Source organism: Lissotriton vulgaris, chromosome 1_1, assembly GCF_964263255.1.
Source record: "Lissotriton vulgaris chromosome 1_1, aLisVul1.2, whole genome shotgun sequence".
Classification (NCBI taxonomy): domain Eukaryota; kingdom Metazoa; phylum Chordata; class Amphibia; order Caudata; family Salamandridae; genus Lissotriton; species Lissotriton vulgaris.
This window is the reverse complement of record NC_141685.1, coordinates 2,137,610,272-2,137,626,856: the sequence shown is the minus strand read 5'-3', so window position 1 is coordinate 2,137,626,856 and position 16,585 is coordinate 2,137,610,272. Positions and strand designations below refer to the sequence as shown.

Genomic DNA, 16,585 nt, shown 5'->3' with positions numbered 1-16,585 from the left:
GCCAACGAATGTGTCAGGTTACCTGCAGTAAACTTACATGCAACATCGTGGATAACATCCTATTAGTAATAAAACATAAAGTTTATATCTGAAAGAAACAGGTAAGTGTTAGATTCCTTACCTTAGAATATCCCCAGGTGTCAGACTGGATCCGGAAAGTTTTCCTTAGCAGTACCCCTGCGCGTCGGTAGGCATCGTCTGCGGCTCCACGTCCGTTGTCGGTATCGTGGTCGCCGGAATGGCGTTGTCGGAGTACTTGAACGCCGCTCTCGCGCGCTGACATAAATTCTTCTTTTTTCCGCGCCAGCAAGCGCAGATCCGGGAAGAGCAGTACTGCTTAGTCACTTTTTGACTAACTTTTTTTTATCTATTTTGGATCTTCTCAAGTAGTTATCGACTCCGGTGCCGGTAGGAATGCCCGGGTTCAAGCCCTGAGACGACTGTAGCAGACTGATGTCGGTTACCGACCCCCACCGTCGGTGCCTTTATTGCCTCGGGCCGACCACGATGCCAAGTCGTGCCCCGACTGTCGGGCCTTGACGTCGAAACCTAGGTGGGAGCGGTCCCGTCAGTGACTCGAGATCCGGCAGTCGGCCCGCGCCGCTCGAGGTCCCGGTCCAGGAGGAGGTCAAGGGACCGGTCGCGGGGCCACAGTCATCACAGCTCGGCAGGCCACAGTCATCACAGCTCGGCGAGTCAACACCACTCGTCTGGTTCAAAGTCCTCAGGTAAGTCGAGGCTCAAGAAGTCGAAGAAGCAACATCGCTCTTCTGACTCTCCCCCGACGCTCGCACAACATGGCTGGGGGGGGTTCGGGCGACACCACCCACGCGACTCCGTCAGAGCCGCAAGCGCCGCGTCCAGCTCCACACCCGCCGTTCCCTGGGCTGAACGCGACGCTGGAGGAGATCAGCGCCTTCCTCACGGGCATGAGGTCGCGTTTCCCTCAGTCTGGTCCAATCGAGTTGCCCGCGGACCCATCTGGGAGCCCAAGCGGGCCGGCAGCTTCGGCCCCGGCGCCGTCTGGTGCTTCGGCCCGGCAACGTCTGGTGCTTCGGCACCGGCGCCGTCTGGTGCTTCGGCCCCAGTGCCGTCGGCTACTTCGGTCCCGACTCCACAGGGCCTGGATCCGTTTAGACGCCTGTCGTCCTTACGACCCCTTCGCCGGTGTCGTCACCAAGGGTGTCACCCCGGCACCGTCCTTGGGCGGGGGTGTCCCCGGTCCAGATCCGGCGGCGCCCGCGCCGTCTTCTACGCCGATAGGTGAGCCCTTCACCGACGATCCGGCTCCCTAATTTTTTCCTGACCTTCAGGAGATGGAGGACGAGTGGGAATTGGAAGGGGTCTGAGGACCCTCTGGCACTGCAGTGCCAGTTGAGTCAGGACTGGACGGATGAACTTGGGGAGGCCAGTGGTCTGGACACTTCACCCGACATTGGTTTTGTCTCCCCTCCTACCGTGGCTATGGAGGTGGGGGCTGCGTACAGCGTGGCGTTGACTCAGGCAGCCAAGGCCTTGGCTCTTGAGCTCCCAGTCGCGGCTGAGGACTAACCTCCTCACTGAGGTACTCAAACCGCAGGCAAGCTCCTCTGAGCCTCTCTTGCATTTCAACGAGGCCCTCACTGACGTTCTGTTGGGCACCTGGTCCAAGCCCTCCACAGGCCTCCCTGTGGATCGGAATGTGGCCCAACGCCACCGCCCGGCTCCGGGCGACCCCAGTTTCCTGTCCGTTCACCCCACCCGTGAGAGCCTGGGGATCCTGGCCTCTACTTACCAGACCGCATTCTCGACCGCCCCTCCGGATCGTTAATCCAAGAGGTACGACCAGTTCGGTAAAAAGCTGTTCTCCTCACTGAGTTTGGGGTTGCGGTCGGTCAACACCGCCTGCCTTTTGGGTCGTCATTCTCACTCTTTGTGGGATACGGTTGCGGAAGTGCTGCCGCAATGCCCGGCGGAGGTCCAGGCAAAGCTAACCCAGTCCCTCGCGGAGGGAAGGAACGCAGCACGATTTTCCATTCGGTTTGGACTGGATGCCACGGACTCGCTAGGCAGGGCGATTGCAATGACGGTGGCGGCTCACCTCCACGCCTGGCTGAGGTCGCCAACTTTTCGGGCGATGTCCAAGCATCCCTTATGGACATGCCCTTTGATGGCCGTCGCCTTTTTGGCGACAAGGCGGACAGCACGCTGGAACTTTTTAAAGGACTCAATGGCTACGGCCAGGTCCTTAGGCCTCGGCCAACGCCAGCAGACTTCCGCCTTTCGTCCATTTCGTGGCCAGGGAAGGGGTGCCCCCTCACGCCAGCTAGCCACAGGCCGCAGAACCCACCTCAACGCGGTCGCGGACGTGGTAACCGCTGTGGCGGTGCCGGAGGAAACAGGCAAGGCTAGTCCACACCCGCCCCCGCAGCATCTGCCTCAAAATACTCCTAGTCCGAGTTTTCAGGCCCATTCGATGCCAGTGGGGGGCAGGGTTCGCCATCACCTCCTCCACTGGCGCTCCATCACATCGGACAGGTGGGTGCTTCAAATCGTTCGAAGGAGCTACTCTCTCCCCTTCGAGGCGACCCCTCCAGCCATGCCATCGCATGTCGGGGGATCACTTGCAACTTCTGCAGGAGGAAGTTACGGCCCTCTTGGCCAAGGGGGCTGTTGAGCGCGTTCCTGGGCCAGAAGTAGGACGTGGTTGTTATTCCCACTACTTTCTGATACCCAAGAATGGCAAACCCAAGAATGGCAAAGGGGGCCTACGCCCTATCTTGGATCTAAGGAGTGTCAACGGCTTCCTTCGGAAGGAGAAGTTCAAGATGCTGACTTTGGCTCAGGTTCTAGCTGCCCTGGACCCAGAAGTCTGGATGGTAGCGTTGGACTTGCAGGACGCCTATTTCCACATCGCCGTCCTGCGGGCCCAGCGGCGATACCTGCGGTTCACGGTAGGCCACAAGCACTTTCAGTTTACCGTGCTCCCCTTCGGCCTTACCAGTGCCCCACGGGTGTTCGCGAAAGTGATGGCGGTGGTCGCAGGTCATCTGCGCAGATTAGGGGTTTCAGTCTTCCCCTATCTCAACGATTGATTGTTGAAGGCGGGCTCGCCCCAAACAGTCATCTCCCACCTCCAGACTACGGCTGACCTCCTGCACTCGCTGGGGTTCTCCATCAACGTGCGAAAGTCACACCTGTGTCCTTCTCAGAAGCTCCTCTTCATTGGAGAGGTTCTGGACTCAGCGCAGTTTCGGGTTTATCCTCCCGAACAGCGGGTTCAGGATATTCAGGCTCTGATTCTGATGTTTTCAGCCTTTATCCTGAGTCTCGGTCAGGTTGACGCTGCGGCTCCTCGGGCTGATGGCCTCCTGCATCCTTCTGGTGCATCACGCCTGGTGGCGGATGCGGGCTCTGTAGTAGGACCTGAAGTTTCAGTGGGCACAGCATCAGGGCAACCTGTCCAACTACGTCCGGATCTCTGAGGGCACTGAGAACCAGTTGCAGTGGTTGCTCACGAACTGCGATTGGGTCAGCGGCAGATCTCTCCCTTCCCCATCCGGAGCACGTAGCGGTGACAGATGCGTTCCTCCTGGGCTGGGGGGGTCACATGGGATAGCGGGAGATCAGAGGCCTCTGGTCTCGGGCGGAGTCCCGGCTCCACATCAACCTTCTGGAGCCGCGGGCGATCTGGCTTGCACTGAAAGCATTCCTTCCCTCTGTCCGGGGAAGTGTAGTGCAGGTGTTCACGGACAACACCACAGCGAAGTGGTACTGCAACAAACAGGACGGGGTTGGGTCGTGGACCCTTTGTCAGGAGTCTCTGCGCCTCTAGACATGAACACCAGGGCGTCACCCTGGTGGTTCAACACCTGGCAGGTTCCCTGAACGCCAGGGCGGATGAACTCAGCCGCCGGTGCATGATGGATCACGAATGGCGTCTGAACTCTGACGTGGCGCAAGGCCTCTTTCGACAGTGGGGAGAACCTGGGTTGGATCTATTCGCCACCGAAGAGAACGCGCAATGTCATCAGTTCTGCGCGTTGGAATTTCCAAGGCGGCACTCGCTCGGAGACGCTTTTCATCGCGAGTGGAGCTGCGGTCTGTTGTATGCCTTTCCGCCTATACCACTTCTGATCAGAGTGCTGAAGATGATCAGGCGTGACCGGGCCCAAGTCATTCTTGTGGCTCCGGACTGGGCACGAAGATACTTGTATCCCGAGCTACTCATCATGTCATTAGATCCTCAGATTCGTCTGCCTCTTCAGGAGGACCTTCTGTCACAGCAGCAGGGGACAGTCCTCCCCCCGAACCTGCCCAGCCTCCACCTCCATGCGTGGAGATTTCGGGGCGGCAGTTGAGGCCATATGACTTGCCTCCTGAAGTCTGAGATGTGATTCAGCCGAGTATCCCTCCAAAAAATCGGTATACACCTGCAGGTGGAACAAATTTGTGGCATGGTGCACAGCAAAGGCTGTGGATCCTCTCTGCCCCCCTTTCAGAGGTTCTCCTCTTCCTTCTTTCTCTTTCCCAGCAGGGCTCTGCTCTGGGCACTCTTAAGGGCTACCTTTCTGCTATTTCTGCCTTCTTGAGGCTTCCTGATCAGCCTTCTCTTTTCAAGTCCCCTATTGTTAATAGGTTCTTGAAGGGCATCACGCACATGTTCCTTCCTGTTCCTTTCGTGAGGCCTCAGTGGGACTTGAACCTTGTTCTTACATTTCCGATGTGCGCTCCTTTCAATCACTTCACAATTGCCCTCTTCATCTTCTTACTCTTAAGACTGCATTTCTGGTTGCCATCTCCTCTGCCAGGAGAGTGAGTGAGCTCCAGGCTCTTTCTTCTAAGCCTCCTTTCCTTTCTGTCCATCCAGACAAAGTTGTTTTAAAAACCCGTCCTTCTTTCCTGCCCAAAGTTTTTACGTCCTTTCACCTCGGCAGTCCATCACCTTGCCCACCTTCTATCTGGCTCCACCGTCTGGAGCCAAAACGTGCGATCTCCTTCTACCTAGATCGCACATGCCAGTTCCGGGTGGACGACCAGCTCTTTGTTGGTTACGTGGGCGCGAAGAAGGGGCGGGCGGTGCACAAACAGACCATCTCTCGATGGGTCGTGTTGTGCATCAAGGTCTGCTACTCCTTGGCTAAAAAGGAGTCCCCTGTTGGACTGAGGGCCCATTCCACTCGGGCCACGGCGGCTACTACTGCCCGAGGTCGGCGAGTTCCCTTGCAGGACATTTGTCAGGCAGCTACGTGGGCCTCGCTGACGCGAAGCCGCAGACGCCGCTACAGATGTGCAGGGGTACTGCTATGCAAAACTTTCCGGATCCAGTCAGACGCCTGGGGATATTCTAAGGTAAGGAATTTAACACTAACTGGGGGGCGCTAGAGGGCGCGCGAGCTGAATGGCCGCACCTCAGTGAGGCTCCAGCAGCCTGGCATTTCTATCCGACACTAATCCTTTCATTTCTGCTCCCACCCGCCTGAAAATCCCCACGAAGGAGCGACAGGCGACACTGCACACTCGGTGCAAGTTTGGGAACTCTGCCTCCTTTGGTCACGAAGATAGCGCCGGTTGAACAGACGGCCGGGGTGCGTCCTGTCACAGTGAAGCCCGGCGGCGGCTACGGGAACTACGCGAGCCCGGGGATCACCACGAGGCACGCAGGCCTGCAGGACGTAGGCGGACAGCGCTGCTCGTCCCGGTAGCGGAGGCGACGCTAGCTGACATCGGAGGGACTACCGGTGAGAGACACTATACGGGTGTTGATTGCGGCGCCTGGGGAGGATCTTGAGCGCCGCTGACGCTGCTTTACCCCTGTGGCCTCTGAACTGCAGTTTCGACCGGCGCGAGCGTATAGCGCCGCAATCGGCCTGCTGCTGCCTCCATCGAGTGAATTCCGAGCCCTAGCCTGCCTGTGCTTCATATCCGAGAGTATCGGCCAAGATACCTGTTGCTGCCATTACTCCAGACCTGCGCTGCGGAGGCAGGCGCGCCCCCAGGACCTGTAATCCTATTGTGGGCCTCGGGGCACTACCTCTTGCCCTGTACTAGGGAGCTTGCGGCGGCGCACTTGACTCGAGTGCCTGGAGCCCCGTGGACAATACCAGCCCTGATCCACGCTTTACTGCCCCTTGGATCTCCACAGTGGCCGCCTACTGAGTCTTCCCTTCTACCATTGAGGCACGTGGGGAGTGTTGAACCTACTGGATAGCGCCACGTCAACAGTGAGTAGCCCTCTTCACCCCACATTCCACCAGCCAGGGTGTGCATAGCGTTGGAACGCACCCCTTCTCCTTGCCACCATGGGGAAACCGGATAACCGGCAGCCCAAACTGCAGTTTTAACCTGCAACGCAAAAGAAAGCGACTAGACACACGGGCGACAGCGTGCAACCTCGGAGTCCAGCAGCGGAGGTTTCCACATCGGCCCACACAGCCCCGGACATTGCCACGATGCTGCAGGAGATGCGCCAGGGCTTTGCCACTGTGGTAGACAAGGTGGATAGGTTATCCGCTAGAATGGACGGCATAGTCCAGAAAATGGATGTCCATGAAGAGCGCCTTACGGAGGTGGAGCGCCTAATATCCGAGAATGACGACACCACGGCGGCACATACTTCAAGACTTTCCAGAATGGATAATGTATTGCGGGTGATTGCCGCCAAAAATGAGGAGTTGGAAGCGAGAAGTCGACGGAACAACATCCGCGTCACGGGCATTCCAGAATCGACCAACACAGTGAAGATGGAGCTATACATCGAAAAGCTACTTACAGCGGCAGTGGGGGCGGAAGCTCTCTCGAACCAGTTTATTGTGGAGCGCGCTCACTGTTCGCTTGGTCCCCAACCCAAGCCTGGCGCCCAACCGCGGCCCATTATTGCGCGCCTGCTCAACTATCGGGATCGAGATGCAGCACTACGAGTGGCCCGGGCAAACCAGAACCTCACATATGATGGAGTGCCCTTCTCTATATATCCTGACTTTACCCCGGTGATTCAAGAACAGCGGCGGAAGTTCCTTACTGTTAAGAGAAAACTTCGAGACCCGAACATTGATTATGCCCTTTTGTACCCGGCCAAATTGCGAGTAACCCACCAAGGCACGCAACATTTCTTTCTCAACCCCCAGCAAGTTGAAGACTATATTAAAACTTTGCCTAAACGAGGTAGGCGACCTGCGGATGCTGAAGGCCTACATGACTCTGGTTCTGAATGAATGATCAATGGCCCTGTATTGTTCTAAGTTTCTGGTCTACTGGATTATCATCGCTGTCTCACTGCATGGCGAAGGATATCACTGTGTGCAGTGGTTACGACTGGCTCCTGGGGTGCCGTGGACGGGTGGTAATGTATGCCAGGCCCCCACCCCCCCTACTCCCTCTCCCTTCCGGAAAGAGACGCTAAGGGTGGACTTGCACGGAGCGGGAGGGCTGGGGGTGGTCGGACGTGCACCTCTGATGGCCCCTATTGGGTGTACCCCAAGGACCTTGACTTTTGCTCTTTTGTTGTTCAATTGTTTTGGTTACTATGTGGGTGGGGGGTGGGCTTGGGATGCTGGCGAGTTGGGGACGCTTCAGTGGGAGGGGGGTGGCGGGCAAGAGACTTTGCATAGTAGGAATGCAGCTGGCACAGTGCGGATCACCTTAGCGGCGCCGGGTGGATGGAGCGACCATGGTTGGTTGTTAGATGCTACTGGTAATTTTGCATGCCTTGTCCTTTCGTTGGGATTCATTGAAGAGGGGCGGGAGGGGGGTCGATTTGGGAGACCTGTTTGTTTTTGGTTCACAACATGTGCGTTAGGTATCAAAGAATCGTTTCTACGTCTTTGTGGGAGGTGGGAAGGGGTCCACTTTGGGACACTTGTTTGGTTTCGGTTCATAACATGTGCACTAGTTCTCGTAGAATTGCTTCGATGCCACGTTGGGAGACGGCTGACTAGTGGCCAGGAGAAAGATGGGTCTACTTTGCGATATGTGCAATGTCAGTTGCTAAGACACAGTACTGGTATCGGGGGAGGTGCTCCTGGGCAGCAACTCCCATTCCCTCCAGGTATTACAGAATTGGCGAGATTTAAGAAGGGTGTGCACCTTACTGATTGTGGTTTCGCCTTGATGGATGCCTTGATTCCTAATATATGTATCCAATTGCACCCATGGGGACACACACCTGAATGTGCTCATGTGGAACGTGAGAGGGCTGGGAGATCATAGAAAGAGGAGACAGATACTGGGGTACCTTGATCGCCATAAAATCCACATTGCTTTCATACAGGAAACGCACTTCGCGCCTAATAGACCACACTCCTTTGGCAACAGGTGGGCCTCGTATACTGCCTTCTCCTCATATTCCTCCTATGCACGTGGTACGGCTATTCTTATCAAAAGAAATACGCCCTTCTATCAAGCAGGCTCAAAGACAGACCCACAGGGGAGGTATTGCTTAATGTGGGGCAGGCTAGGACGTATGACGGTGACGCTCGCCTGCTGTTACGGACCTAACGTAGACGATCCGCAGTACTTCACTGCCTTATGGGCAGCGATAGTTGAGACGGGGTCACAACACATCATATGGGGGGGTGATTTCAACGTAACCTTAAATCCCGCCTTGGACAGATCACACCCCGCCCCACATCATTACACTAATGGGAGGGAGGTCCTTCGTGCGACTATTGATGACAACCATCTCATAGATGCATGGCGTTCTCATTGTGGGGCGAAGGGGGAAGGTACTCACTTCACCGCACAGGCAAAATCATGGGCTAGACTTCACTACATACTCCTGACATCCCACCTCTACACATCACTGATACACGCAACGCACCTCCCCAGAACATATTCTGACCACTCTCCGGTTCTTATCACATTGAAAGGTGCTGAATTGGGCCCCCCTGTCACGGCATGGCGCATGCAACCCTCGATGCTCCTAGACATGGAGTTCCAGGAGGAGCTTCGAGAGGAATGTCTAGACTTCTTTAAACGCAATAAGGACTCAGTTCAGGATGTTGAAACTATATGGGATGCATTTAAAGTCACGCTTAGAGGCCTCTGCATTTCGAAGGGCTCGGGGATACTCAAGAGCATATTGAATAGATTGAGGTCCCTGGAAGCAGACCTCGGGCGAGCGGAAGAGGCCCTCCGAGCGAACCCGGGCGGCAATACATTGGCTGAGATACGGGAAAAGATATCGGAGTATACAGATGAGGCTGCCCGGGAGGTGAAATTCAGAAACAAACACTGAGTGGCACGACGGTATGGGGAGGACGAGAGACCTGGGAAAGCTCTGGCTACTACAGTTAAACTTATGCGTTCGCCCACTGTCATACTTGAGTTAGAGACTTCTGAAGGGTTGCTACTTAGGGACACAACGCAAATACTGAATGAATTTGTACGACATTATAGTACACTTTACACCTCAACCAGAACAGGGGAACTGACGCTAGAGGACTACCTGGCAGATGTATCATTGGGATGGCTGAGCGACTCGCAAAGGGCATTTTTGAGTGCCCCATTTGAACTTGATGAAGTCAGGGAAGCTATCATGCACATGAAATCAGGCAAAGCCACTGGGCTGGATGGCATCCCCATTGAATTTTACAAGACATATATAGACTTCATGGTGCCGGTCCTGCGTGAAGTGTATGAAGATGCGTTGGAGGTTGGTCACCTTCCCGCCTCCATGAGAACTGCTCTCATCACGTCCCTGCTTAAGCCTGGGAAGCCCGCTTCACACTGCGATTCCTATAGACCCCTATCATTGCTAACTTGTGACGTGAAGATCCTCGCTAAACTAATTGCGGCGCGCATTAGTCTCCTACTACCAGACCTTATACTTCCTGATCAGGCTGGGTTTGTCCCAGGCAGAGCGACGTCACACAACCTTCGCACCTTTTTCTCAGTCTATGATTCTGTCCATGAGGACTTGCCAATGGCAGCCATCTTCTTAGACGCCACTAAGGCGATTGACTCGCTCCAATGGGATTATGTATTCCGTGTGCTTGAGCGTATGGGCTTCCCTATTATTTTTATCTCCTGGATCAGATTGCTATATACACGTCCTGTAGCCAGAGTACTTATTAACGGGCAGCTGTCCCCTGAATTCCCTGTCTCCAGGGGGACTAGGCAAGGATGCCCCCTGTCCCCGCTCCTGTTTGCCATAGCCTCGGAACCCCTCGCAGCTAAACTACGTCAACATCATCGGGATCGTGCATTGCGGTGCTTTCGAAGGCAGATTCTCATTTCAATGTACGCAGATGATATTACACTCTATGTTCGCCACCCGGGTAAGAATCTGCACCCCATACTTAAAGAATTCATCCGGTTTGGGGCTCTTTCTGGAGTGCAGATTAACTGGAACAAGTCATGCATTTTTCCACTCACTGCCTCGACACGTAAAATTCCACTGGAATATCCACTTGCCTGGTGCGAGGGGGATTTCAAATACCTGGGTATACATATAGAAATGGATAGGGAGGCGCTTATTCGTGCCAATTATGGCACGGTGATGGATAAAATCAGTGATAATATCTCCAGGTGGATAACCCTTCCCTTGTCCATGGCAGGGAGGCCCTCACTAGTTAAGATGGTGATACTCCCTCAGCTTCTGTATTTATTTCTGAACATAAGTTTGGAAAAAATGGGGACCCCTACATACTAGTTAGTTTGCTAATCGTAGGGAATATATAGACACAAGTTGGGAAAATAGGTATCTAGCAAACTAGTGATAGAGTTGTCGCCCTTATTTCAACCTCATTTTCAAATATTGACTATATGAACAATAATGATTCACTTAGACTGTAGTATATCAAAAATATTTGATTGTTTTATTTTTCATCCTATTTATATACTATATAAGTATATTTATATACTATATAAGTATTTAAATAGAATGAAAAATAAAACAATCAAATATTTTTGATATACTACAGTCTAAGTGAATCATTATTGTTCATATAGTCAATATTTGAAAATGAGGTTGAAATAAGGGCGACAACTCTATCACTTGTTTGCTAGATACCTATTTTCCCAACTTTTATTTCTGAACATACCATTTCATCCCGGAGCATATTTTTTTAAGCTGCTGCGCTCGGAATTGCTCAAGCTGGTCTGGGGTGGGAAAACGCCCAGGCTTAAATGGGAGGTCCTTGTCAGGCCCTACTCGCAAGGTGGTTTGGGGTTCCGTATTTCGAACTCTATTACCGAGCTGCCCAGGCCCACTTTGCCTATTTCTGGGTACGACAACCTAGATACATGCCCCACCTGGCGGCTGAACATTGGCTAGCGCACCCGACACCGATCGAAGGAGCGCTCTACTCCCCAGTAGAAGGTAGAGATAAAACCCCAAACACGCTCCTCAGCACAGTGACGACATGGAATCATATTAGTTCGAAACTTGATTTACAGCTGATATACGCCCCACTACTTCCCTTGACGTACCACCCGCAATTGCAGCTACTACAGGAAGCTGGCTTTCAAAAGTTATTGACAAAAATCCATGTTCGAACATGGGGAGATTTGTACAGAGATGGCACTTTCCGTACCAAAGACCAACTCTATGAAGGGATACAACCGACGCCACTAGAGGTATTTTACTATATAAGGCTCCGACATGGTTTGCAGGCACTTACACCTGATTTCCCACACGAACCTCCTGTACTTCTCCCTCTACAACACATACTTCAACTCAATAACCCCAACAGGCTTGTGTCCACGCTGTATAGGTCGATCCGTGTCAATATGGAATACGCTGAGTTGCCTGCTAGGGAGAGGTGGGACCAGGAACTAGCCATAGCCCTTACTGACAAACAATGGGCATTTTGTCTGCAGCAAACTGAACGCATTTCATCCAGCAGTAGATATAGGATCATTCACTATAAATTCATTCACAGATTATATTATACACCTGCGCATCTGCACAGATTCCAGCTACGGTCTACTGACACTTGTGACAGGTGTGGGGCTCCAGGGGCTGATGTCCTGCACCTTGCATGGGGGTGTGATCAGGTATACCACTATTGGGATCAGGTCTTTCAGGCACTCTCCAAGATGATAAATGTGGCAGTGGAGCCATCTCCGTTACTGGCACTGCTGGGCTATGTTGAACCACTCCAGGCAGCCCACCGCAAATATGTGGCGATGGCCATGCTATTGGCCAAGCGTAGAGTAGCCTGCAAGTGGGGAAGGGGAAGGGCACCCAAATTCAAGGAGTGGATGCGAGACATGGTGTACTGCCAAGAACAATTACATACTTACTCTGAATTGTTGCCTCCCACCTCCAGGCCCACTGACATATGGGCCCCACTGCACTGCTATTTGATAGCGGAATCTCCGATGGCTGACGATGATTAAGGTTGGATTGCTGGGACGTTGCTTTGATGTTCACTAGACGTGGGAGGATGTGGGGATGTATCAAGCTGCATGTGAGTTCAGTTACTAATGTTATAGAAACCCCCCCCCCCTCCCCATACCCCAACCGGTGGACCCCTCCAATTCCCCACTTGCTGCACTACCTCAGTGGGTAGCGATATAGTGCTAACTGCCCTTTGCCTTGGCCGTAGGGGTTCCTCTGGTCATCTCATGTGGCATGATGACTTAGTGCAACCTACTTGTGAACCTCATTCCATGTACTGCACTGTCTTTTTTTGCTTCTCTTTTCTCTTTCTTATTTCATGCCGACTATGGATGTAGACATGCCATCATGCTGGCGCACGTGCCTCTCCCTCTATGTGACTGGGTTATCGCACATGTTTAGGTTACTAAAAAATGTGAGACGAACTGATATGCTTATATTACGTTTGTGCTTGTCAATGAGTTGATGTGCTATCCATACAGAAATGCGTATGCTGATTTTTGATTGTCTTTTCTTCTCCTGCTGATTTGCACCAATAGCGTCCGGCCTCAGGGTTGTAGGCATAACGCTGTGTATCCTTGGCAGTACTCAATAAACGTCTTGCACCAAAAAAAAAAAAGGAACATAACACTAACTACTGTTTCTTACAGATATATCGTTACCGAAGGTAAGTAACTTGTGCATCAAAGAACCTCAATTCTCAGGTGGACCTTATTCCTAATAGATCGTTTCCAGTGAGTGGATATGTTAGACCAGCTGTTAACTTAATAAAACATAACGTGTATTTGTAAAGCACGTGTGTTACCCAACTCAATGGTACTCCCTTTATCGACCTCGGAAGGAAAAAAGGTTGAATGGACGCGCTTGGATTTGAACCTGTGACAATGTCGTCAAACACAGGCCCCTACAGTGAATGCATTAGTCCACTGAGCCACCAGACCCAGCTATTACATTTGTGGAGCTATTTTGTGACTTTTCAAGGCTCTTCTCGTCCAGCTTCTAACCATCACTTACTTATGGTAATCAGCTCCAGTACTACGTTGAAGACACTAAACTCTGATCGTAATTGCCTCTGTCTGTATAGCTTTCACTGAATTCATCCGATTTCTGTCTAAACTAAACCTAGGGCAGTATTCTTCATCATGTGATCTGCTGTGCATTTTCACAATTGTTACCAAATTTTACCAAATGTTCCAGCCTACACCTGCCTACTGAATTTCCAACAAAACATTGCTAGTTTGTTTATGGTACTGAGACTTGTAATTTGTGCTTCATATTTGTTGGAATCAAAGCAGAGAAACTGTGAGCATGCCACCAATGTGCATTTTGTTTTTCACAGGAGAGGAGCTACTGAAAATTGAGGATGAAGATGAGCAAGGCTGGTGCAAAGGACGGTTGGCTAGTGGGCAAGTTGGATTGTACCCAGCAAATTATGTGGAGCCAATTCAGTGACCCAGAAAGAACTGACTCAATTTGTGCTACAATACTGTGGTTCTAATACTGTTCAATGGGCTGGAGATGCAGGGTGTATAGTGTACATACTTCTTTTAAGATCGCACAATTATGGCTTTTGTCAACGCTCTGTCGGGACTCAGTGGACGACTTGGTAGCACCAGATCATTTGGATTCAAATTTGTGGCTTCTTCATAGCACAGATCCCATTTGGTGATGATGTACAGGACCTCTGAATTCTCTGCTTGTTGTTTCCATCATAGAATGTTCACCTCGTTTAGAATGTCTCTTATTATTTGTTCTATTAGCACACTGTTGCATTCTTGGATTGTGCCTTGCATTGAACTCTGTTTAATTACATGTCATCTTTAAGCAACTTTTGTTAATATTGAACTTTGAATTGTTATAAGTGCCATTACTGCTTTTGTTTGTCTTATCTAATTTGAAATATTCTCTGTGTCATTGTCATTTAAAAGCTGGAACTTGAAAATTTATGCCAAATGCATTTTTCCCTGGATGATTATTTTTATGTACCATTTCTTTTGTTTTAATATGGCTGTTTCTTGATAATCAACCCTGCAATATTTCTACAATGTTTTGCTGTTATAGTTCTTCCATTCATGTGGCATGGTTGATATAAGGGTTCATAAATAGTGTTTTATTTAATTGAGATTGTCTGTTACGAAAGATCATTTCAGCAAACAAGAACACCTACAATATATTGCATTGGTTTTATAGTCAATTCTGCTTTTGCCCAATTTGTTTTACATTAAACACAATTCTTCTGGATGTATCACTGGCAAAATCCTCCTCCCAGAATGACTGCAAACCGCCAAATTTTATTTATTGCTTTAAATCTGGTCTTTATTATTTAAACAGCAAAGGATGTCTTGGCAGTGATGTAAATGCTGCTGTACAATTCCCATCCTTCAGACTAATGGTACCTCCTACAATAGGATTAAGAGTACGTTTTTACACCCCACAAGAGAAAACGTGAAGCACTGGCACATACTTTGCCTCTCCACCTAATACCAATATCAATCCTCCTAGCTCGTATATGATCACTTCCTGGGATTTGCCCCTTCACAACAGACTTTACAATTCTAGACCAGCAGTTTTTATCCTCTACTTATAATTCCACAAACAGGCATCTAGGGTCCCTTCCGGGCAGTGACTCTGGCAACTTCAGGGAAGGAACGAACCCCATGCCAAATTATGATGAACTATCTTGAGGGATTACCTTAATTGAAACTGATATTAAAGACGAATCGGCACATAAGTACCTGCAAGGAATGCGGATCTGTGATACGCAATAGACGCAGCCCCTAGCCCACTGTTGTAAGTCCCCCATGCCTTCCCAGTTGCCCTCTTTCGAGTGCCTATCAATTCTCCTACAGCTTCTTCATTCTAAAATGTTGACCTCTGTGAACCGAAGTCTGACCTAGAGAATGAGATGCCCCTTTCACTCATATGTGCTGTTGAGTATTTCAGTCCTTCAGGCACTTCCACAGGCTCCACCTAGACCTTTACTGCAAGCTTCTTCACCACCCCATGCACATCAAGCTTCAATGTACATTTATTCCATTCACTAAGTCACATTGATGGGAGTATATTTGCTTAACTCCATTCTCAGGTTAGGACCTTTGTCCCATAAGGTGCTCTTCTTCAAAGACCCTGAGCCTGTCCTTTCTTATCTGTGTCAGACTGACAGTTAGGGCTGCTTCTCCCCACCTCTAGGCTTAGTCATTGAGACATATCCCGGAGTGCTTGGGCTGCTTATCTACTGACCACCATGTATGCCATAATGCATAATGCCTTAAACTGCTGAAGGAGTTCTTATCACTGTCCTATTTGGAAGATCAGTCCAAGTTCTCTCTACGCTGATGCTTGATGGATATATTGAACATGGGGACAAAAATCTAGTTCCTCAACGGAGGTTGCCAAGAAAGTAGACATGCTTTTGTTATAGAGCATTATTGTGATTTTTCACATAAACCAGAAAGCCTTCTTTGAGCTTTCTATTCAGATTTACTTCAGAGTTGGAGAAGGCTCGCACACTCTTGAAATAAGAACAGCCTACGGGTTCTAAATTAATTTGATGGTCAAAACCTCGAATCCGATGTTTCTCTTGCGTGGATGCATAAACTCGTGGAAAAAAGCTTCAGAAGTTTCCTTTGGTACACTGAGTTTGCATTCTGTAGTATAATTTAGTTTTAGGGCCACCTTATCCTGAGCTCTAGGGCAGAAGTAATGCACATAATAACAAGGCTTAGGCAGCGTCAGTGATGTTTTTCAGTATTACAAAAACAATGGTTCTTGTGGACAATGTACAGATAAATGATACATAACTACATGTAGCAAATTCAAACCAGAGAGCAGAATGTCAAAAGGAGAAAATGTTCTATACAAAACAATGACGAATCCAATTTTTGTTGTATACAATTAATAATTGAAAAATTGAAAGTGCTCGGTGTCCGAAAAAATAATGGAACACAATACAGTATGTATAGGGTTTCTTAAAAATATATCAAAGACCATTCACAAATGAACAGTGTCCTAAAAAGGCCACCTTTGGGATTCAAAGAGGCCAGAAATGGTTTGTTATAGCACAAGTTGATGGCGTTTTGGCCCCGTAAAGGGTTGGGAGGGATGAAGGTGGGGTCTCATCGGGACCTTAAAATAAGGGACATCTGGAGACGTGTACATCATACAAAGTGAAGATTTCTAAGGGAGTGTTACTCATGTAGGGCCCAGCTGGGCACCTAGTGAGGGTGGGAAGGGGAAGACCCAGTGTGGCGGAAAGACATATCT

The 16,585-nt window shown here is 50.5% G+C and overlaps 1 protein-coding gene across 6 annotated transcripts in view; it reads left to right on the top strand.

The window, feature by feature from the left end:
* The window catches only part of PACSIN2 (protein kinase C and casein kinase substrate in neurons 2), a 524,922-nt gene extending 508,737 nt beyond the window's left edge, over positions 1 to 16,185 (top strand). For 3 of the 6 annotated variants that reach the window (XM_086922160.1, XM_086922135.1, XM_086922175.1), the window contains one exon: positions 13,662 to 16,185. In XM_086922160.1, coding sequence (XP_086778286.1) covers positions 13,662 to 13,774 — 113 coding nt within the window. In that variant the 3' untranslated portion in view covers positions 13,775 to 16,185. The remainder of the gene's footprint in view (positions 1 to 13,661) is intronic. The other 3 variants (XM_086922153.1, XM_086922143.1, XM_086922167.1) reach the window with 2 other exon arrangements.
* Positions 16,186 to 16,585: the final 400 nt, after the last annotated feature.